The sequence below is a fragment of the Vulpes lagopus genome, chromosome 1, assembly GCF_018345385.1.
Source record: "Vulpes lagopus strain Blue_001 chromosome 1, ASM1834538v1, whole genome shotgun sequence".
Classification (NCBI taxonomy): Eukaryota; Metazoa; Chordata; class Mammalia; order Carnivora; family Canidae; genus Vulpes; species Vulpes lagopus.
In genome coordinates this window covers 17,751,402-17,774,317 of record NC_054824.1, presented here as the reverse complement: position 1 = coordinate 17,774,317, position 22,916 = coordinate 17,751,402, and the positions used below count along the sequence as shown (strand labels likewise).

At 37.7% G+C, this 22,916-nt stretch overlaps 1 protein-coding gene across 3 annotated transcripts in view; it reads right to left on the bottom strand.

The window, feature by feature from the left end:
* GPR63 (G protein-coupled receptor 63) overlaps positions 1–22,916 on the bottom strand; it is a 49,674-nt gene continuing 26,758 nt past the window's right edge. For all 3 annotated transcript variants that reach the window (XM_041744877.1, XM_041744957.1, XM_041745046.1), the window contains one exon: positions 1–5,417. In XM_041744877.1, coding sequence (XP_041600811.1) covers positions 4,012–5,271 — 1,260 coding nt within the window. In that variant the 5' untranslated portion in view covers positions 5,272–5,417 and the 3' untranslated portion in view covers positions 1–4,011. The remainder of the gene's footprint in view (positions 5,418–22,916) is intronic.

Below are 22,916 nucleotides of genomic sequence, written 5' to 3'. Positions count from 1 at the left end.
TTAAATGTTTATTCATTTTCTCATTGGAAGCTCTTCTCCTGGTTGTAGTAACAATATGCACACATAACCACAGTTTTTTTTTTTTTCTTGAATTACAACCCAAAATTCAAAGTGGTTTCTTTTTTTAATATATAGCGTAGGTACTATTGTAAAATAAATTAATTTTAATTACAAAGGACTAGTACCAATATATAGCTAAGAAATGTATTACCATTTACCTGTCTTAACAAACATGTGCTTTGATATTTTTATTATTTAAAAACTGAGTCTTCAATGAAGGCATTTTAGCAGGACTATGGTTGTGAAAATAAATTTGAATTAAGCAGTTCTTTAAACTTAGAAATCATAGTAGAATAAAATGTCAAGCAAGTAGAAATTTTTCTCTGATATATACATAAATATTTTCATGTAAACAAAAGCAAAGATTAAGAACAAATTAAATATCTTTGTCAGCAACTGAAATTATACATAGAGTAAAAAGATTATTTTTATTTTCTTCATGCTTCCATTGAACACGACTGGCATAAGCAGAGCAGTGGGAAATTAGATGAATTTTACATTCCCCTCATACTCTTCTGGAGATTATATACAACAAAGACATCTCTCTAGAAGAAAAGAAAATATTAGAGGAACTAGACTCTTGAAAGTCATGACTTTCAAATACTAAATCACTCCTTTTGCTCTACCATGAAACAACATGGTCTATCAGAACTTTGCCAGCTGAAAGAAGGTACAGCTGACACTGGCAAGATCCAGTACTAACACACGTGGCAGCAAATAAGGTACAACGATGTGTAGATTTTCCTCTATATATGGATTACCCATGCACTAAGAGATAATGGTTTCCAACACAAGCATTTATGTGTAAAACAGACAATATTAAAATGGGTGTATTTTCAACCAGAGTGCTTCTTGAAGCACCAGCTTCAGGATCAGGGACCCAGGGACCTGCCTTGGAATCAGAGTGCTCAAGGAACTAAAGTGTGCATTCCTGGGCCCAAACCCAGCCCCTTTGGGGAACCCGAGCTTCTGTATTGCTAACAAACTCCCCTGGGAATACAGAGACACAAATTCCTATTAAAGTTTGAATAGCACTACTCCAGACTATTGGGGATTTCTTCCAAACTCTCTCTCCTGATCACAAATATTTCACAATCTTTCTCATGCCTCTTACTTATTAGCCGGATGGAAAAGGAAAACTAAAATATCTCTTGTGTCTGTCTGTGGTGATAATTAGTAGTGGTATTTTCTTTCTCCCTCAAGAAAATACAGGGGAATAGGCAAAATATGATTCCGCACCTAAATTTTTCAAAGGTCCAACAGAGTACATTTTTTTTAAAGCTTTTAAAATGTGTACATGATAAAAACATTCAAAATGATTTGTAAACTGTCCCCTATCAAGAGTCTCCAGTGTAAAGAGAACCGCTGTTGGCTGTTGGGTGGTGTTGCTGAGTTCCTAAGGCCCCACGTGGTCTTCTCTCACAAACACTGAGCATCTCAGCAGGCACTCTTGAGCTCTGCCGAACAATGCACTGCCTACCAGGCAGCACAAAAGTACCCAAGGACAGCTCATAAGGAAGGACAAAGAAAACAAAGCTCAGTTTCAACTTCTATCACAATGGGAGTCTCAAGACCTACTGCCAATATGAAAGATGGATACAGATCATGATGACTTTCCTCAGAGAAAGTCTAATTTCAAATATCCTTATTAATATCCGCTTGAAAACCAGTTTATATTGAAAATGGAAAAGCATGATACAGTTCCATGTGCTCCTACGTATCTACTACAGTGTTTACGTTCTCTAAGCTCCCAAATGGACTAAAACAATTTTAACCTGTGAATAATATAAATTAGAAACCAAAGAGGTAGGTGACTATCAGCAAAAGCTGATCCTGAAACAACATGCTGAGTTCTTCATCTGGAAAATGAGTTCTAATACCATCACAATTGCCTTAAGAGCAGGGCTCCCCAGGTCCTTCATGGTGTCATCAACCTTCCAAAGTCCTAGTTCCTGATACTGTGCTAAGGGCTTTTCAGACATTCAGTAGACTTTCCATTTTAAGAAACAGCTAGTAAGTAAACTGTAAAGAAGTAATACTGGAGACCAAAGATTGATGCTGACGTCAGCCGAGCTCTTCATATATCTCTACTCCCACATGGAGGAAAGCACAGTAGAGTTGGGCCAGATTCATCTAATCCAACTGTGTGGTTGTAAAACTGAAGAAACAGAGGCTCATTTTTCCCACTGGCTCACAAAGTACTAAAATTCTGAAAAGAAGCTATAAAAATCCAAAAAGTATTCATGTTAACCTAGCTATTTATAAAGTCAAGAGGTGTGTGGCCAAGAGGCTACATTTTCAACCCTTATAGCCTTGGTCTGCAGCCCCAAACCCATTGGCTGCTTTATAAAGTGTGTCAGTGGCCACAGAGCAAGGGGACCAAAGGCTCTGATGTAGCAAGAGAAAAAAATGTGAAACCCTGGACCTGCCCTGTTAAAACTTGCTCTATGTCGTAGGAGAACTTATCTTTGCTTTTCTGAGCACATTTACAAACTTCGGCTCGGCCATGGGCAAGCCCTCAGGCAACCGTGCTACTTTGCCCAGAACATTTAGAACCAGCTGGACAACAGGAAATCTCTGAACCAGCAAGGCCAGGACCTGCATACAGCTGTAATTAACTTCTCCGTAGTCAGTCATTTGTTTTGACAAAAAAAAAAAAAAAAAAAAAAAAATCACCTTATTTCCTCATAGCCTTATCTGTCTAAGATATTTAAGATCCACTGTAAAAGGGTAGGTGTGAATGATTTTTTTTTCTATTTTCCATACTTTCTGTAATGTTTTCACATTTCTTTTGGTTACAAAAAAAGTGAAGCTATTTTTAAAAGGTGCTAGTCTAAAAAAAATTAAAGGATACACAGAGTTCCTTCCTAACTATGAAATACTTAAACCTGAATGATATGTCTACGTGGCACAGAAGAACAGCAGTCACAGGATTCTGACAGATTCTTTTGGATTCCAGCTCTACCATTAACCTTGGGCAAGATTTTTGTCTAAGACTTACTTTCTGCATAAAAAAGAAAGAAAGAATACCTACCTCACAGGATGCTGTGAGGATAAAGATGCACAGTGCCTGGAAGATGGTAGGTGCCCAATAAAACGATAGATCCTTCTGTCCGGTGAACTCAGAATCCTTGAGTCAAAGGAAATACCACAGCCCACACCAGCTACCCCTCAATGCATCCCATTTAAATATGCATGGATGCTCTGTCTCCTGGATTTTGCCCTATTTGCTCTGAAGAATCACTATTGTGCTTAGAAAAATGTCTGCATTTTTATGTTCTTTAAAACTGGACATGCAGATAAAACATTTTTTAAAAACTATCTTCCTAGAAATGATAATGCAATGTTCCCTAAAGCACATCAGGTCATGTATTAAAAAAACAATTCTGAAAAACATGACTGAATTAGTTTGTACATTATTTCTTAAAGTGCACCAAAGTAAATATTAACGACCTTTAAAATGTCACTAACCCCCTTGGGTTATTCTTTTTAATAAAAGTAAATATTTATCTACTGAGATGTATGTGGTTTTGGCTCCAAAGTGATGGCAAAAGCAGCACGTCTTCCAGAAAAAAAATGATAAACTCAATTAAGCATACCTTAGCAGCATACAAAACACCTACAATTCAATGTAACTGCAGGCTCATTAAAGCACAATCCTGATTCCTGCTTCAAAAACAAAATCAATCAAAGAAACAAAATACCATCTCCCCATCCTAAATCAAGGATTTCTCTTGAACCCTGGAGGTAACATTTGTGATTATTTCCCTATTACGTATCCTCAGTAACAGAATTCTAACTAATCACCATTCTTTCTTTACACTGCACACACACACATACACACAAACCCTATAAAAAACAATAAAGTATACTTGGGAGAACCCATGTGAAAGAAAACTCAAAGTCCGATAAAGAGCAACCATCACCCAAAATGTCAGGCAGTACCAATATTCACACCACTGTCCGGTGTTCCCCACACACATAGACAGCACTGGGACGTATCCGCCGCTTTGTGTGACCAGGAAGACGTGGCAAAAACTTGAAGGACTTGGGCATCATGTCCAGGCAGGCGTCATGGAATTTTTTAATCCTCCAGTAGTAAATCAGTGGGTTCAACGCAGACTTGAGGTAGCAGAGCCAGAGTAGCCAGGTGCTAATCTCAAAGAAGTTGTGCTTATAGTAAAAGTGCTTACTGAACGTTGCCACAAGGCTGTAAGTGGTGAATGGGGCCCAGCAGACGATGAAGACAGCAAAGAGAATCAAAATGGTGGTGAAGGCACGTGTTTTAAAGCCCATATCAATGCTCATCTGGAAGGGTCTCTGTAGACTCATGAGACCCAGTTTGCTGGCCTGGCTGAGGCATATACCCTCCGGGTAGCTGTGAATTCTCAAGGCATTGTGCCGAAGGGTGTTGAGTATGCCCATAAATGAATACAGTATCACCAGGAAGGGTATGAAGAAAGAAACTAGAGAAATCAAAATCACATAAGCTTGGTAACCTGGGTTGGTTGTATACCCAAACACACACTGGGGGGCTCGGGAAGGTATCTGCAGGTCAGGGTTTCCTACAGCCAAAGGAAAGGCTATACAGAAGGAAGCCGCCCAAGAAACTGCAATTAGAATCTTAGCCCTATATGGATTTAGCTTATCCTGCCTCTGGACTATAATAAGGAACCTATCGATGCTAATGATGAGCAGGATGGCTACTCCCTCTATCACAAACAACCAGAAAAACATAGCAGATATCCTACAGAAGAACTTCCCAAAAATCCATCTTGTAGTAAGAATAGTTACCAAGGCGAAGGGCATGTTCAGCACTGCAAGCAACATGTCTGCAAATGCCAGGCTGGCAAGGAGGATGTTAATTGCAGAGCGCATGGCAGCTTTTTGGTAAACCATCAGGCAAACAACCAAGTTCCCAAGAAAAGACACAAACAGAATAAATATCATTATAGCAGAAAGGATGATCTGCAGAGGCAAGTTTAGGCTCTTAAAAACTGCTGGTGTTGGGGGTACAGCTGTGCTATTCACTGTCAAGGAACTCATTCCAGTGGAAGCCATGGTTTCCATACTGTATCTAAGCAGCGGGCCAATGCCGGGATGCTGGAATGGTGGAGGGACAGTAATGTTCACATAAGTGTTTTCATAGACGACAAATGTTGTGTTGGTTGCCCCAGTATGGGACGCAGTCAACACTGCGGAGAAGACCATGGTTTCAGCAGAATGGCAGGTGCTGACAGAAATGTGGGTGTTCTTCAAGCATTTCAACACAGAGCAGCAGTATCATGTTTCATTGATGGGTTTGGAGACACATTCTGGAAAACAAAGAGTTCCATCTTCCATAGGAGTCCTTTTGCCTGAAAACAAGCCCAAAACAAAAAGTCAATGAGAAAGGGGCTTTGTAAATAACACTTGACTTACCTTTCATCATGAAAGATCAGTTTTTTAAACCTTGAAAAATATTTAAGTCTCTAGCTTAGTCAACACTAAAATATTGTTCTGTTTTATATTTGTTAAAATGATGGAATTTTCATGACATTTATATATAAAGTGAAAATGAAGAGAATCAAAATGTATTACTGCCTCAAAGGCAAAAGTTATAACTTTCCTGTTAATTTTTCTTTTAAATGTCCAATAGCAACATGGCCTTTCCACAGTCACTATTAATACCGATTCTAATATCTGTTTTTCCTGAAAGTACTAATACTTTTCTTAATAACTTTGGTACAAGTTCATATTCCATTTTTATATTAACACAAAACTGTCTGGCAAACCCTGAGCTCAGTTTTCTATGGAATGCATTATAATCACACACTTTTGACCTAACACCCTAACCTACTCAGTACTAGGTTATTTTCTATCAAAGTCTGAAACAAGCTGCTGGCTTTCTTTTTTGCGTATTTCTTCTCAGAAATCTCAACATCAATCACACTGGAGAAGTTATTCAAGATGAGAAAAAATATATATGTAAAAAGTCTTGGTAATATTTTCAAGAGTTTTCTTTTTCTAAAGCTCAAATCTTTGCTTCTCGTATTGTCTTCTTGGTATGTATGGTAGTCATACTACCCATTTCCAGCCTTTAATTTCTGATTTATTTATATTATCTTCTCAGTTTCTTCTCCCTAAAGTCGACCTGAATGTGTGCTTGCAACCTGATCAAAGATGTCAAACAAACAATAAAGATGGGGATTCTAAAGATGATCAGAAAAACATTCAGGTGTGGAGAATATATTATAGAAAACATTCCAAAATATTTGGTTATCTTTCTTTTTAGGACTTTATTCTTAAGTAATTTCTATGCCCAACATGGGGCTCAAACTCACAACTTTGAGATCATACATGCTCTACCAACCGGAGCCAGCCAGGTACCTCAAAGATATTTGGTTATCTTGCTCCAGAAGTTTCTAACCACCTTTCTCTAATCCTTACCCTTAACTTCATATCAATTTCCACAAGCCTAGAGTTTTCCATAAGGGACTTTTTAAATCTATTATCTTATTAAACTACTTTCATGGTGTGGGCTCTTCCTTCTTTACTAGGGATGTAACCTCTTTAATTAGAAAGACCTCTCTTTGGAGTTATGAGTAAATTGCTTTAATAAATAATAAATGTATAGAAGTTTAAAACAACACTGAAATTTGCTCATTATTTGGATTTAGAATTAAGTCATCAATTTTAGGGGAAAATGCAGAAAGTTCACTTATTCATTTCTTGGGGTATGAAGGGAGGCATTCCATATGCATGACCCTTCAAGATCCAGCACTATAGCCAAATCACAGGCTCTCTACCATACTTGTGTCTCCCCACAATCCCCTCTTCATTGTCCAGGGCTGCCTTTATGAACAAGGAGAATACTAATCTGTTTGTTCAAAATATTAATTTTACTATTTATTCTCATTTTTATAGCTTAAGTTCTCTGTCCGTATTAGATTTTATCCATCTTCACATATTCACTTTGAAATCCAAAATATACTTGAACAAGAAGCCACACTAATCCAGCAATTCTCAAACTTTATTAACCACAATGGTCCAATGGGTAGGAAGCAGTGGTAGCTGGAAAGGTTTACAACATAACCACCATAAGTCTCTTTAACGGTACCTAAATATAAGAAATATAAATACATATATAAAATTACTTAAGCATACATACAAATAGGAATAAAGACCATGCTTGCTACACAAATCAGTTTCAATACAAGTCTTCCTCTAAAGAAAAATTATAAATAGGCAATGTGTATCTTAAGCCTAATGCAATAGCTATAATTGTGCCTGACCAACTAAAACAAACACATCTCCATTCCAAAGAAATGAAGAAACAGCTTTATATTTATTTTTTTCTCACTAAGGTATAATTGACATGTAACTTTAATTTAGTTTCATTTGTACAACATATTTGATATTTGGATATACTGAGAAACAATCACCACAATAAGCCTAGTTAACATCTATCACATCTATCACCACAATTAAAAAAATCTTTTTTCTTGTACTGAGAATTTTTAAGATCTACTCTCTTAGCAACTTTCATATATGCAATTCAGTATTACTAACTATAGTCCCCATACTATACATTATATCCCCATGGCTTCTGGAAGTTTGTACCTTTGGACGCGCTTCACTAATTTCACCCACTTCCACCACCACGACCCCCCGCCGCCTCTGGCAACCGCCAATCTCTTATTCTCTTTTATCTGTGAGTTGGGATTTTTCTTGGTTTTTGTTCGTTTGTTCTAGATTCCACATATAAGATCATACAGCACTTGTCTTTGTCTGACTTGTTTCACTTAGCATGATGCCCTCAAGGTCCATCCATGTTGTTGTAAATGACAAGACTGCATTCTTTTTATGAATATTCCATTATGTATACATACCACAATTTCTTTATCCATTCATGCATCCATTCATTTATCAATTCATGCATTAAACATTTAAGTTGTTTCCATACCTTAGCTATTATAAACAATGCTGCAATGAACATGGAGGTGCTTCTATCTTTCTGAATTAATGTTTTTGTTTTCTTCAGATAAATACCCAAGAGTGGAATTGCTAAATATATGGCAGTTCTATTTTTAATTTTTTGAGGAATTTCCACAGTTTCTATAGTGGTTGCACCAATTTAGATTTCCACCAACAGTGCATGACGGTTTCTTTTTCTCCACATCCTCACCAATACTTATTTTTTGTTTTTTTTATAATAGCCATTCTAATAGGTATGAGGTAATATCTCACCGGTTTTGATTTGCATCTCCCTGATAGGTAATGTTGAGCATATTTTCATTTACCTGTTGGCCATCTTATGTCTTTTTTGGAAAAATGTCTATTCAGATCTTCTGCCCACTTTTTATTAGGATTGTTTGGTTTTCTGCTATTGAATTGTATGAGTTCTTTATAAATTTTGGATATTAACTCCTTATCAGATACATGATTTGTAAATATCTTCTCCCATCCAGCAGGCTTTTCGTTTTAATGGCCACACTTTGAGACACTTGATTTCCTCACCCATGTTGAGGAACAAAAACAAAAACCGCAATTTAAAAGATGCTTTTTAGATTGCTATATAAACATATAGTCATATTTTTCTGTCATCAAAGCCCCCCCCCATTACTATAAAAACATCTACCTTAATTCATTCTGTTATTCATTCACCAAGTACCTAGTATGTGCCAGGCACTAGAGAGACCGCAATGAACAAATGGTTTAGATCTCTGGTTAAAGGACAGACTGACCATAGACCCTGCATCTCAAAATCACACTGAAATGAAAGAAAGGGATTTTTTAAACAAAATCTACAACCCCAAAGGACAAAAGGTATAAATGAAAAATGCATCAACAGATAAGGATTTTTTTTAAAGTGTCATAAGACAAAAAGCAGATGGCAATGCAGTAGCTGACTGAACAGAACCGAACAGAACAGAGAACTATATCCTCAATATTCCCAGGGAAATATACTTAGAAGAAGCTGACACACCTTGTGGAGCAGCGCTGCATTGGAAAGTACCTGTTACCACAGAAAGTGGCGTAGGTGGCACAAAAAACTGTTAAACTGCCTGAAAATCTATCTCCAGAGCCCCTAGAACCCCACTCCACACCCCAGTCTCCCCTCTTCTGTGCAACCACATGAAAGCACACACTCCCATTCCTTGAGCTATTATCCCACAGCCCAAGTCTGTGGCACAACTGAATCTGAGAAGCATCAACTTGAGACTATGAATGCAAAGCTGAAAACAGGGAGAGTGACTGAATGTCTACACATTCTACTTGAGAATCTAGCCTACCTTGCTCTACCCTGCTTCCAAGGTGCCAGCAGCCTGGCATATGCTACTCAGGCAGGACTAAAATGTTCATATGCTCCAGTAATTAAAAAGCCCTAGAGGAAAAGTTTCTAGATTCAACATCTGATGGTACCCCAAGAAAAATGCTAGCTTGGTGCCCAATCATCTTGTTTACTAAAGCCCACCCACTATCAAGCCCAATCCAAGCACACAGAGCTTCTAATTAGCTTCTCGGTGCCTATTAAATATAAATAGTCAATTTCCCTGATAAAGTTCTTCAAAGGAATTAAAGCAGAGGCAATTTTATAATTAAACATTAAGGAAAAGAATCAGAATTTATAACATCAAGGAACATCGCATGCATGGACTTAATAACACCTTTGCCCTTGTATCTATATAGTATTCTTCATTCACTGTACTCCAGGCTCACCATAACATAAATGTAAATGCTCTCTGGCCTTCTTCCTTTTCTTACTGAAAAGCATAATAACCAAAGCAGTGCTTTGAATGCTCATAATAACTATGTTAAAAGATTCTTTCCTCCCAGGACTTTTCATCAAATACTATTGTGACCTGAAGTTTCATTTGAATTTTATAGAAGACTAAATAAAAGTTTTATAGCCAAAATTTACATTTCCAAAAAACAAAATATAATTTGCATTTCCAAAGGAAATGGGACAGTAGAAACATCGGTACTAGAAAATCAGCTTAGTTTGATAATATCTGCATAACAGTCCTAATGCTTAAACTAGACTCATCTTTATTGGTCATTTGTTGGAAACTCTTACTACATTTTCCAAATAAGAAAAACTGAAAATTCTGTGTGAATGTGTGCATATATGTATATAAACACACTCCACAGGTATGCACACATGTAAAACTCACATATGGCAGAAGTAACTGGATTTATGATTATTTCCCTCTTCTTGAGGCACCTACAGGAACAAATACAGAAACTGGGGTAACTAGGTTAATGATATGCATAACATGTTTTATGTTTGGACTGTGCCAGAATGTCACAACTACTAGGGTGTCAGTGGCTAGAATGGGCAGTGGAAGTTCTAGTATTCTCTAGGCTTACCTGCTACTGCAGTGCTTTAGATACTTGTTTTATTTTCTGCAAAGATTATATTCTCCTAGGAGAATCTCATAGTTTCCTGACTACTATTCTTTCCACAAAGCCCAATACACATTTGGAAAATTAAATTCATTTACACTATGTTTTGTGACATCAGGGAATTTCTTCTTTACTCATTTTAATATTTATTTGTATGATATATCTGCATAATTTTTTAAATAATCAAATGATTTTTTAAAGATTTTTTTTTATTTATTTGAGAAAAACAACAGCATGTGCACACAAGTGGGGGAAAGGGCAAATGGAGAGGGAGAGAGAGAATCTCCAGCAGACTCCCTCATGGGCACGGAGCCCAAATCAGGGCTCAATCTCACAATCCTGAGATCATGAGCTGAACCAAAACCAAGAGTTGGACACTTAACCAACCAGATGCCCTTAAAATAATCAAATGCTTTAAATGACAGTCGAACCCTGTACCACCCTTCACTAATCCATTACCATTTTCAGAGGTAGCCATTTTTAATTATTTTAAAATTCTGTCAAGTACTTATTCTTTATATATCTAAATAATGTGAGGAAGTTGCTACTTTTGATTACCAATATTATACATTAAATCTTGATTGACTTCCTTTTAGGATAGATGAGAGTTTAGATGTCATAGCACCTCCAACTTATTTCTCTTCCCTTCATACTATCAAAATCTTATTTGAAAATTTGAGTTACAATAGACATTAATATTTGCTGATATGCAAACAGAATATTTTCCTTTCATGTATAAATTTTGGATTTCCTAGAATTAATATTTTACTTATTTTCAATTTTTAAAAATAACCATCAATGATTTTTTTTTTTACCAGCTCCACGAGATAGATCTTATATTTACAGGTATTTTATTTTGGAAGGTCAAATTTATCAAACTACATTTTTATCTTAGAGTCATAGCTTTTGTTCTTCTAGCCCTCCTTGGAACAGTTACTTCATGGGCCTGCTACATGAAGCCAGCCAGAGACACCCCTTTATGACACCCATTCTGGAAATCCTCCTTTCTGCATTTCCTAAACCCTTTGTTTTCCATTTCACTGCTTCCTTTGTTTGCTTCCTACTTTCCCAAGAACTGTTTGTCCAATTGCTTTTAAAGGAAGAATATATTTTAAAAAATAAATAAAAATAAAGGAAGAATATAAGGGAAGTAAATTTTGAGTCCCTGTATGTTGGAATAAGTCATTATTCTGTCCTTTAATTGTCTTAGTTAAGAATTATCCATTGAAAATAACTTTCTGGATCCCTGGGTGGTGCAGCGGTTTGGCACCTGCCTTTGGCCCAGGGCGCGATCTTGGAGACCCAGGATCGAATCCCACATCGGGCTCCCTGCATGGAGCCTGCTTCTCCCTCTGCCTGTCTCTGCCTCTCTCTCTCTCTCTCTGTCTCTAATAAATAAAATCTTTTTAAAAAAATGAAAATAACTTTCTCTGAGAAGATGCTCTAAACCAGTGGTTCTCTAAGGTAATCATAAGGATCACCTGGAGTATCTGTTAAGCTACAGACTGCTGAATCCCAACTCCTGAGTCACCAATTCTGTAACCTGAGGTAGGTCCCAGAATTTGCATTTCTGGAAGAAGGAAAAAAGCAAAAGTAAATTGAGAACTTTAATTTCCAGACTCAAGGATTAGTGAAAAACCAAAAAGCTTCATTAACCACTGTGAAACAAACTCTATCTGCTACAGCCCCAGAGATGAGGTTTCTGAAAACTAAATCAAAGCCCAATCTTGTGGGTGTCTGATCATGGTGACCATAGGAGAGAGAGAATTAGAAGCTTATCAAGTCCTACTTGATATTTATAAACATCAAGCCTATAAAATAGAAAGTAGCAGCCCCTCAATCAATTCCCAGACTTGTGCCAGTACACAGACCTAGAGTCCCTTGAGTAAAAGGAAGTCAGGTCCCATGAAAGGACCTTGCTACACAACCAAAAAGCTATACTATAAACCTTCCTCCTAGTCTTCCTCAAAAAACTGCAGCCAATTACCAGAGTGACTACACACTGGGGAAACGGAAATAATCAGAATTTTGTGGGATTGCTGAATATGGCTCTGAACTGGCACTCATTCCTGGAGACCCAAAAGGGTACCATGTTGCACCATTCAGAGTAGAGGCTTGTGGAAATCATGTGATTGATGGAGTTTGGGCTCAGTTCCAACTCCCACTGATCCCAGAACTCATGCCATCATTATCTTCTGAAATGTGGAGTTGCAAGAGACATACTCAGCAACAGGAAGATTCCCTCACTGGTTCCTTGATGTGTTTGGTCTATGATGGTTCTTTAAAAAAAAAAAAAAGGTCAAGCACAAAACTCCTAGTGCTATCTCTACCTATGAAAATAGTCAAACAAAAACAACACTTCATTTATGCAGACATTGAGACATTGCAGAAATTAGGGTCACCACCAAGGACTTGAAGGATGAAGGTGATCATAGCTAGCACATCCACATTCAACTTGCCTATCTGACCTTAGAGAAAACAGATGGATTTTGTAGAGAGCAGATGCTGTACCAGATGTGACTTCATTGCTGGAGTAAATCAACACATTCCTTGGCATCTGGCACACAGCTATTGATCTGGCAAATTGTTATTTTTTCCCTCTATATGTGTCAGCAAAGAACACCTGAGCAGTTTGCCTCCAGCTGGCACCCTACTGTCCTATCCCAGGGCAATCAACTCTCCATCACACTGTCATAATCTAGTCCACAGGGACCTCTACTGCCTCTCCACTCCACAGAATGCTATGCTTTCCATTACATGATGAATGAACAATAAATAGTACCTACTCTACTAACCTTGATATATATGTGCTAGAGGGTGGGGAAAGATTCCCACAAAACTTCAAAGGCCTGCCATCTTTGAATCTACATGTTCTAGGAGTCTTACGAGATGTCAAAATTGCTGTTCCAAGGTGATAGCTGCCTTTCCCTATCATTAAAAAATAAGCCCACCTGTTAGTAGGGCTTTTCAAATTTTGAAGGCATCATGTACCTTATATGGCATGTTATTCTAACCCATTCATCAAGTAGCTTGGAAATCTGCCAGATTTGAGTGGGACATTCAAGTACAGGCTGCCATGGCAGCTGCTCTGCCACTTGGGCTGTAAGACCCAGATCCACTGATGTTTTAGGTCTCTGTGACAGACAGGAATTCTGTACAGCATCTGACAGGGCTGCGAAAAGTGCATCACAGCATAGACCTTTAGAATTTAAGAACAAAGCTATGCAACAAGAGTATTCCACATGAATTTGTTGTGGACTTACCTTCTGAAGCCACAAAGTTAGGTATGTACAGAGCACTTCAACCTTAAGCAGAAGTAGTATATATGAAATCAGTCCTGGCAAGTCCCAAGGGCACAGCTGGGTAACATGAGCAAGTGGCTCAGATTCCCAAAGCTTCTATTCTTGCTACAGTGATCCTCTCAAACTTCATCTGTGGTATTCTTTTTTTATTTTTCTAAAGACTTTATTTATTTATTCATGAGAAACACACACACAGAGAGAGGCAGAGACATAGACAGAGGGACCTTGCTACACAACCAAGAGGGAGAAGCAGGCTTTTGGTGGGGAATCTGATGTGGGACTCGATCCCGGGATCCTGGGATCAGGACCTGAGCCAAAGGCAGACACTCAGCCACTGAGCTACCCAGGCACCTCATCTGTGGTATTCTTAAAGAGAACAAAGTTTCCTGAGTTTTGTTAGGAAGTATAATGTCAAAGACTGTCTTAAGCTTTTTGAGTATATATTCTTTTTAATTTTTCATTTATTTAAGATAGTCACACAGAGAGAGAAAGAGGCAGAGACATAGGCAGAGGGAGAAACAGGCTCCATGCACCGGGAGCCCGACGTGGGATTCGATCCCGGGTCTCCAGGATCGCGCCCTGGGCCAAAGGCAGGCGCCAAACCTCTGCGCCACCCAGGGATCCCAAGCTTTTTGAATATACATTAGCTTTCTAGAACCTCACAATTATTCTAGGAGATTATTAAGATTCCCATTTTAAGGATGAGGAAGCAACAATTACATGTCAACAAATTAGATAACTCAGAAGAAAAGGATAAATTCCTTAGAAACATATAACTTACCATGACTGAATCATATAGTAACAGAAAACCTGAACAGACCAATAATGAACATGGAGATTGAATCAGTCATCAAAAATCTCCCAGCAAATAAAAGCCCAGGCTTTTTTTGCCCCAGGAATGTGACTTCACTGGTAAATTCTATCAGACATTTAAAGAATTAACACCAATCCTTCCCAAACTCTGCCCCAAAACCAAAGAGAAAGGAACACTTCCAAACTCATTTAGGAGGCTAACATTAACCCTGATACCAAAGCCAGGCAAGGCTATAAATGTCTTTTCTTATAGTGTCTGCCCTATAGAGTGGTTCTGAGAATTAAATAACTCAAAGTGGATTATAAAATAATAATCACAAACATTAAGTTAATCTATCATAGTGATACCAGAGATTATTCATCATACAGAGCTAAAAAAGTCAACCTGCAGAATGACATACAACATAGCCCATTACAGATGTATACAGATGTGTGTATATGTACTTGTGTATACACACATATAGACACATAAACAAAAGGATTTCCTCGCAGGTGTTAAAATAAGAGTCCAAAATATATTTTCCTTATTTACTTCTGATTTTTGTAGAGGTTTTTTTCCACAGTAAATAAATACTGATCTTTATTAGTGTGTCACCTGCTTCCTGGGTAAAAGTCCTTGAGGACGCAGGTTATAGCCTATCTTCTTTATAACCTACAAGGCCCAACACAAAACGGTGCACTCTAGCGATGCTTAAAATGCAATAACCATTTATAGCACACTTCACCCATGGAGAGGAAGGGGAGCAGCAAACCATTCAGACCGTGGGCCATATCAACAGATAAGACTAGCCAGGACCTGGCTCAAGCTTCTCATGGCTCCCATCAGAGACCTCTGACCACTCCAGGTCCCAGCTCACTGTATTACTCACTCTAAAGGTTGGCCCGGAGTCCACTGAGCCCAGGCTATTGAGAAGAGTTGAAGAGCTCCAGTTTGAATCAACTACTGCTCTAGAACTCTTCTGTTCCTTAATAAGTGAAGTAAACAGGTAAATAGCGACTGAGAAAGACTAGGAAAAGACTATTAGAATAGTTCTAGGAACTTCATAAATGACAGAGCTGAATAAAAACAGGGGAGAATATGAAATATTGGCCTTACTCAGACTGTCTGCTTCTGTCTTGAAGAAAGTATAAATCTAAAAGAAAGGGGGAAAAACTAAGAGAAAGGAGAACTCTAGTCTTATTGCACAACTCTTTCCCATCCTGGACCAGAGGCTATGCTAGAGAAAAGGTCTCACACCATGTACTTCTCTGATACTTGCCACACTCAGCCAAAAAGAGAATTTTACTTGGCCCCAAAGCCTTCTGCTCTTCACCCCTACCTTTCCTCTAATTCAGGAAAATAATTAAATGGAAAACAACGAGAGAAAAGGAATGGTATGTCATACATAAATCCATATTCTTTGCCTTTATTAGACTCTGACTACACATTTGGAGATTCCCATTAGAAAATAACAGTGGTAAGCAAAGAACACACCAGGATGGAAACAAATATTCTGAGTATACTCGTGATTTCAGCTATGAAATAGGTGGAACCAAAAATTAAAAACCAGGCAGTTAAACTCAGAGGTAATCCAAATTTCACCTTTATTTCATTAAAAACAAAAAGAGCAGTCATTTTCATTGGGCAACCTGCTTTACAACTAAAAAGAATAATCCAGAGATAAATTTATGCCACTATATACCACTATAAAATGTCTTTTTTTTTATTGCTGAATTGTTATTTTTTGGTTTATCTGTAGGTAGAGTAAAAGGAAGCTTTGAACAAACTAACCAAAAGAAAATATGCAAAAATCAAGTGGAGTGGATGGAGTATGGAGGGGGCTTATTTACAGTTATTTTTATAAAGAAAAAAAATCATTACAGAATCAAAATTTCACGTACTTTCAAGGTATATCTAACTTAAAACCTATATGCAATAAAGAGAAAGGGAAAAAATGCTGTGTGCACATTTTAAATATGAACTATAAGCAGTGTTCTATTTATAATACTGTTCCATTCCCAATATATTTCTAATTCCAACCAGAATATTCACTACAAAAAAGGATTTTTTCTCACTAATGTTCAAAGGAACATTTAGTTCTTCCATGGACATTTAAAAAATGAGATTAATAGCATGAGGATTTATTTGCATTCATGCTACTTCTCCCCACAAATACAGAGAAATTAAATGTCAGCAAGGGTCTGTTTCAAAGGAGAATATTTTAAATGACTTCTGATGACAATTAAAACTGAAATTTAAGCAGCAAAAAAGGTCAGAATTTAATATAAAAGTAAATTAATTATAATTACAAACTAGGAAAATATATTTTTTAAGTGGTTAATAGAAGATTAACCTTCTGGAACCTTTCTAGAAATACAAGAAGGAAAAAAACGATGAGCCCCATAGGTGACAGGTTTTATTCATATTCCTTTTGTCTCTTATTTCTAATTCTTATTCCTTGGCTCACATTCATTAGGTCATTGTTCTACTTAGAATCTTTACCTGCCTTGAACCTATTATTGGGGAAAATGCAGGCCAATTTAATTTCATCAGCATTTTTGAACAGTTCATAGATATGGTTTCTCACAATGGTGGTTTGACTGTAAATTCAACATTTGGAAGGAAATACCAAGGCTTATTAAATAGTGAACCTAGACTCTTATTTTAATCATACTGTCTGGATCTATAGCTGCTTAGTTAAAGCTTGGAAATTCCATAAAAGCAGAGATGTGACATTTCTTGGTGAGCACTGAATCCTTAAACTCAGTTAAGAGCCTCTCATATAATATACATTCAATAAAACGCTACTGAGTCATTAACTTAAAAAATTCTGACATCATATTCATAAAGCAATGTCTCCTTTTATGCCCCATTTATGCCATCCTTTAAAAAAGAGTCTATTCTAAAGCATTGCCTTTAGAGTTCTTTACTGAAAGATTTGGTGTATCTTGTCTATTCTGGAAGCTAGCTACAGAGATTAGCATAGGAATACAAGGGAAGAGACAAAATCATGTACCTACTGGAATCTGATCCTTAAGGAAGTCTTTCTGTCCTCTAGCTAATGAGCCAGAGGGTTGCTATAGTCTGAATGTTTGTGTCCCCTCCAAAAATTCAAATGTTGAAAACCTAATGGTCCAATGTGATAATATTAGTAGATGGGGTCTTTGGGAAATGATTGGGTCATGATGGTGGAGCCCTCATGAATGGGATTCATACCCTTTAAAAGAGGCCAATGAAGTTCTTTAACCATGAGAGTATACAGTGAGAAATAAGCAATCTGCAATCTGGAAAAGGCCCCCAACTCAACCATGCTGGCACCCTAATCTTGGACTTCCAGCCTCTAGAACTGAGAAAGAAGGCACACCCCCCCTTAAGTGGTATTTTGTTATAGTAGCCCAAACAGACTAAGACAAGAAAAAAAATAGAAGAACACAATTACATTAAACTTATAGTCTAGAAATTATGTGAATGGGGGTATTAGGTCCATAAACTAGAAGAATATGAATCTAAGATTAAAACCTGAGGAGTACTAAAAATAAAATAGTAAAACTCAGAGCATCATAAAACTCTCAGACTTTAAAGAGGAAGCTAGGGAAAAAGAATAGGGTTGAGGGTAGTTGGGAAAGTGCTTCGGCCCCCATTTGCATGCTTCTCTATCTTCATTCCCGCCCCTGCCACCTATACCTCCATAAATCCCTTGGACCTCAACTGTTTGCCCAAATCTGACCCTAAAGAAGTCAGAGATACCAGCTCCTCCAACCACTCCTTGACTCATATTACTTACCACCTTGTAGGGCATGGGATCTGCTTCCTACCGGCTTCCCAGAGTAACCCCTTAACCCCAATCTATGGGTGAAGTAAAACAACACCTCCATAGGGTAAACTTCAGCCTGGGAGACATACAAGATATGTATGCTCTGCCCCTGAATGACCACCAGGCCCAGGGAGAGTTCTTTAAAGTCTAGAAGACTCACTTGAGGAAGTTGTAGCCAGATCAGTAACACACCATTTGCTTTCCTTTCCCGTCTGCCTCACCTTCCTATCCCCTCACTCTCACCACCCTGGGATTGCACTTGCCCATATAGCCCTCTATTATGTTAGCTTTGCCTCAGGCTATGATGTCTAGGACATCCCAGCTAAAAAACACAAAAGCACTGAAAAAGAGAAACTAACCTAAAATGATACTATTGCCACTACTTTTCTTCCTAATTGTAGTTAATGACCTCATCATCCTTTAACTTCAACTCAAAACCTGGGAGTCAAATATCATTTCTTCTCATCCTTCTACCAGCACACCAAATCAGTCTACCTGCCAATTCCACCCCCCTCCCAAGTAGTTCTTTAACTGTTTTCTCTCCTCTTTACCCCCCATGCCATGTCTTCAGTCCAGGTAGAGAGCAAGACCAAATGGTCTCTTTACCCCCCATGCCATGTCTTCAGTCCAGGTAGGAGCAGACTATATGGTCTCTCTGCCTCTGGCTTGTTCTCCCTTTATATTTTAATTTCAGCGTAGTTAGCATACAGTGTTATATTAATTTCAGTTCTATAACACAGTGATTCAACAATTTTACATATTACTCAGTGCTCATCAAGAGAAGTATATTCTTAATCCTCTTCACCTATCTCACCTACCCCTGTACCCACCTCCCCTCTGGTAACCATCAGTTTGTTCTTTATAGTTAAGAATCTGTTTTTTGCTTTGTTTCTTTTTTTCCCTTTGCTCATTTGTTTCTTAAATCCCATTATAAATGAAATCATACAGTATTTGTCTTTCTCTGACTGGCTTATTTCACTTAGCATTATACTTTCTAGATCCATTCAGGATCTAGATCCATCCAAGCTTGCAAATGGCAAGCTTTCATTTTTTTTATGGCTGAATAATACTCTAATATATATATTAAACACACCACATCTTCTTTATCCATTCATCTATTGATGGACTCTTTGGCTGCTTCTATAATTTGGCTCTTATAAACAGTGCTGCAATACATACAGGGGTGCATAAATCCTTTCGAATTAGTGTTTTCACATTCTTTGAGTAAATACCCAGTAGTGCAATTGCTGGATCATAAAGTAGTTCTATTTTTAATTTTTTGAGGAACCTCCATATTGTTTTCTGGAACAGCTGCACAGTTTGTATTCCCACCAACAATATAAGAGGGTTTCTTTTTCTCTGCATCCTCACCAACACCTGTTGTTTCTTGTGCTTTTTATTTTAGCCATTCTGACAGGTGTGAGTTGACATCTCATAGTGATACTGATTTGCATTTCTCCTATGATGAGCAATGTTGAGCATCTTTTCATGTGCCTGTTGGCCATCTGTATGTCTTCTTTGGAGAAATGTACATTCATGTCTTCTGCCCGTTTTTAACTGGATAATTTGTGGGGGGGGGTTCTGTTGATTTATCTAAGTTCTTTATATATTTTGGGTACTAACCCCTCGTTGGCTATATCATTTGCAAATATCTTCTCCCATTCTGTAGGTTGCCATTTAGTTTTGTTGATTGTTTCCTTTGCTGTGCAGTTTTTTATGTGGATGTTGTCCTCCCTTTTTAAATTCATGACCAACTGTGGCCAGATGAATAATATTTTAAAAATCACAATACTAATTATTTAAATACTTGATGGGCTCAACTACAGCAATGGTGGTCAACCTCCCCTCCCCCTTTTCAAAAAACCTGAGGGATCCAAAATATTCATAAGAGTTCAGAGGACAAGGGAATATGTTAGGATGGTCACTCAAAAAATTGTATCAGAATTTCTGAAGGATGACTGAGTAGTTAGGAAAAGCGTCCTCCCTCTGCTCTCCCAGATTATAATATGCCCACTTGTTTTTCTTTTTTGCTGTTGTTATTGTTGTTTCTGACTAGTGCCTCTTTGCCCATCATCTGATAAAGACAGGGTTTCTGGGCCATGGAGGCAGTCATGTGACTACCAAGCACTCCATCTTCATGCACTGACTATTCTGGGAATGATGCCTGCTAGTCCCTCAACCTGGAGGGCCTTTCACATTTCAGTTAGGTCATTCATATACACTCTTACACATCCTTTAAGAAATCATTCTCTCCAGAAATCCTTCTCAAGGCTGCAAGTTGGACTAAGTACTTTATCTCTCTGCACTCCAGCTGTACTCTATGCACACCTTTAACGTGTTACAATGACAGTATCTCCCCAAAAGCAAGTCATTTGTTAGGACTTGTTAGGAAGTTTTGTCAAGCTTTTAACTAAGGCCAGGTGGTGAGAGCAAACTGATTTTAAAAAGTAATTTGGGATTCTTTTGGGTTAAATACACTGTGTTACATACAACTACCCACCAAGTAAAATAACCATTTCTATGAATCCCTCTTAATAAAGTAATAAAACTATCTCACATTTTTCAAGATTTAGAGATAATTTTACACTTAGAGAAAAGAAGGTACCAAAAAAGACAAAAAAGAAAAGAACATTTCCTTTTCTTAATCATCTACTTTTACATCCCATTTCCATATATTTCAAATGCTGACAACTCTTTAAGGATCTTTTAATCTAAATGATGAATATTTAGAGACCTAGTTAACTTAATAAGACATGATTCAGTCACTTTAAGTGTTATTTATGAAGACTTTAAAAACATGGAGAATTGCTTATAATGTAAAATCATAAAAGCGGGATGTAATAGTGCTTCTATAGTATAATTATAACTGTTTCTCTCTCTCTCTCTCTCTCTCTCTCTCTCTCTCGGGAAATAATCACCCAAATGCTGTGTAATATGTAAATTGTGGTAGGAATGTGGACTTTTCCTTTTCTTCCTGAATTTTTAATGTGTTTTATTATTTCTATGAGAGAGTAAAAATAATCAAATTGAACCCCATGGAATAATTTCAATGCAGCTGAAAGCGAACACAAAGCCATGCCTCAATGAAATTCTAATATAGTAAAACCTCAGCCTATAAGAATTATTCATTGGAGCTGAGTAACCCAGCTAAACTGAGGTTAGCGAATGAATTTCACCATCTTTTCGACCTAGTTTGACAAGTTCTATTCACTTTCCTAGCCTCTTTAGTTATGCTTCCACGTTGTTCAAGATGCAGATCAGATGTGTAGGACATGGGGGCTGAAGGACCCAGCTTCATGGTTTGCTCTGCTACTGTACATCTGGAGAGCTCCCAAAAGACTGCAGAAAGACAGGTTTGGAATGGTTTGCTTTCCTTAGTTGGGCAGACGGTTGTCCCCAGGAGTTAGTGAACTGTATTTCGTGAAGCCCACACCAGGGGATGCATTTCAAGGAGGTTCTCACTGTGGCCTTTCATAGGCTAAAGCAGTGAAGAGAAGGTAGCTGGCTATTCAGCTCCAGCCTCCACCGCCCCAGCACTGCTTTTGATTGCTCCTCTTGCTCAAAGTATCTTCAGCCTCCACCCTCACCACCGCTGCTATTTCTTCTACTACAAGCTGCTGATGCTCTGGGAAGGTCTTCTCCATAACACTGGCTCTCTGCTCCTCTTTCCTCCCTCTTCTCCTGTGTCTTCTTCTACCTCCATCATTTCACTCATACTCTTTGATGTGATTCAAAGGATAAGACTTCTTAATATGAAGTCATTTGCTATCCTGTGCCTTGTACATGAAATAACAAATGAAAAATAGGCAAACCTGTAATATTATATAGGAACTTGCTACTCAAAGGGCAGTCTGTGGACCAGCAGCATCTGCATCACCTGCTGGCTTGTTAGAAATGCAGAACATCAGGCCCCAGATCTACTGAGAACCTGCATTTTAACAAGATCCTGAGATGGAAAAATAGAGATGTTAGTAAAGCCTCTGTGAACATATTTTTATACAGTTTTGACTTTTGAACCATTTAAGCATTTTATATATTCAAAAAACATTAAATTAAAGGGGTAAATATGTAAAGTCTCAAAATTTAATACACAAAAAAATAAATGAACCTGAAATCTATACGCCAAATTGATAATCACACTGAAGAAAGAATTTATCTTTTGAACATAGTACCCTATTGTATGCCCTTAAAGCACCCAATATTCAAGGGTGTCTCAGTGGCTCAGATGGTTAAGTGTCTGCCTTCAGCTCAGGTCATGATTTCCAGATCCTGGGATCCAGCCCCTGTTTTGGACTCCCTGATGAGCAGGGAGTCTGCTTCTCCCTCTCCCTCTGCCCCTCCCCCTGGCTCGTGCTCACTCTTTCTCTTTAACAAATAAATAAAATCTTAAAAAAAAAAAAAAAAAAGAACATCCTATATTCTAAGGACAAAAAAAAAATCTGCAAAGAAACTCCGGACTTTAATTAGCATAATTGTTGTTAGTAGTAATACTGCTATTTGATAAAATTATTTTGTGTACGTAACATAGGATAAAGCATTTATATATTTATATCCCCTT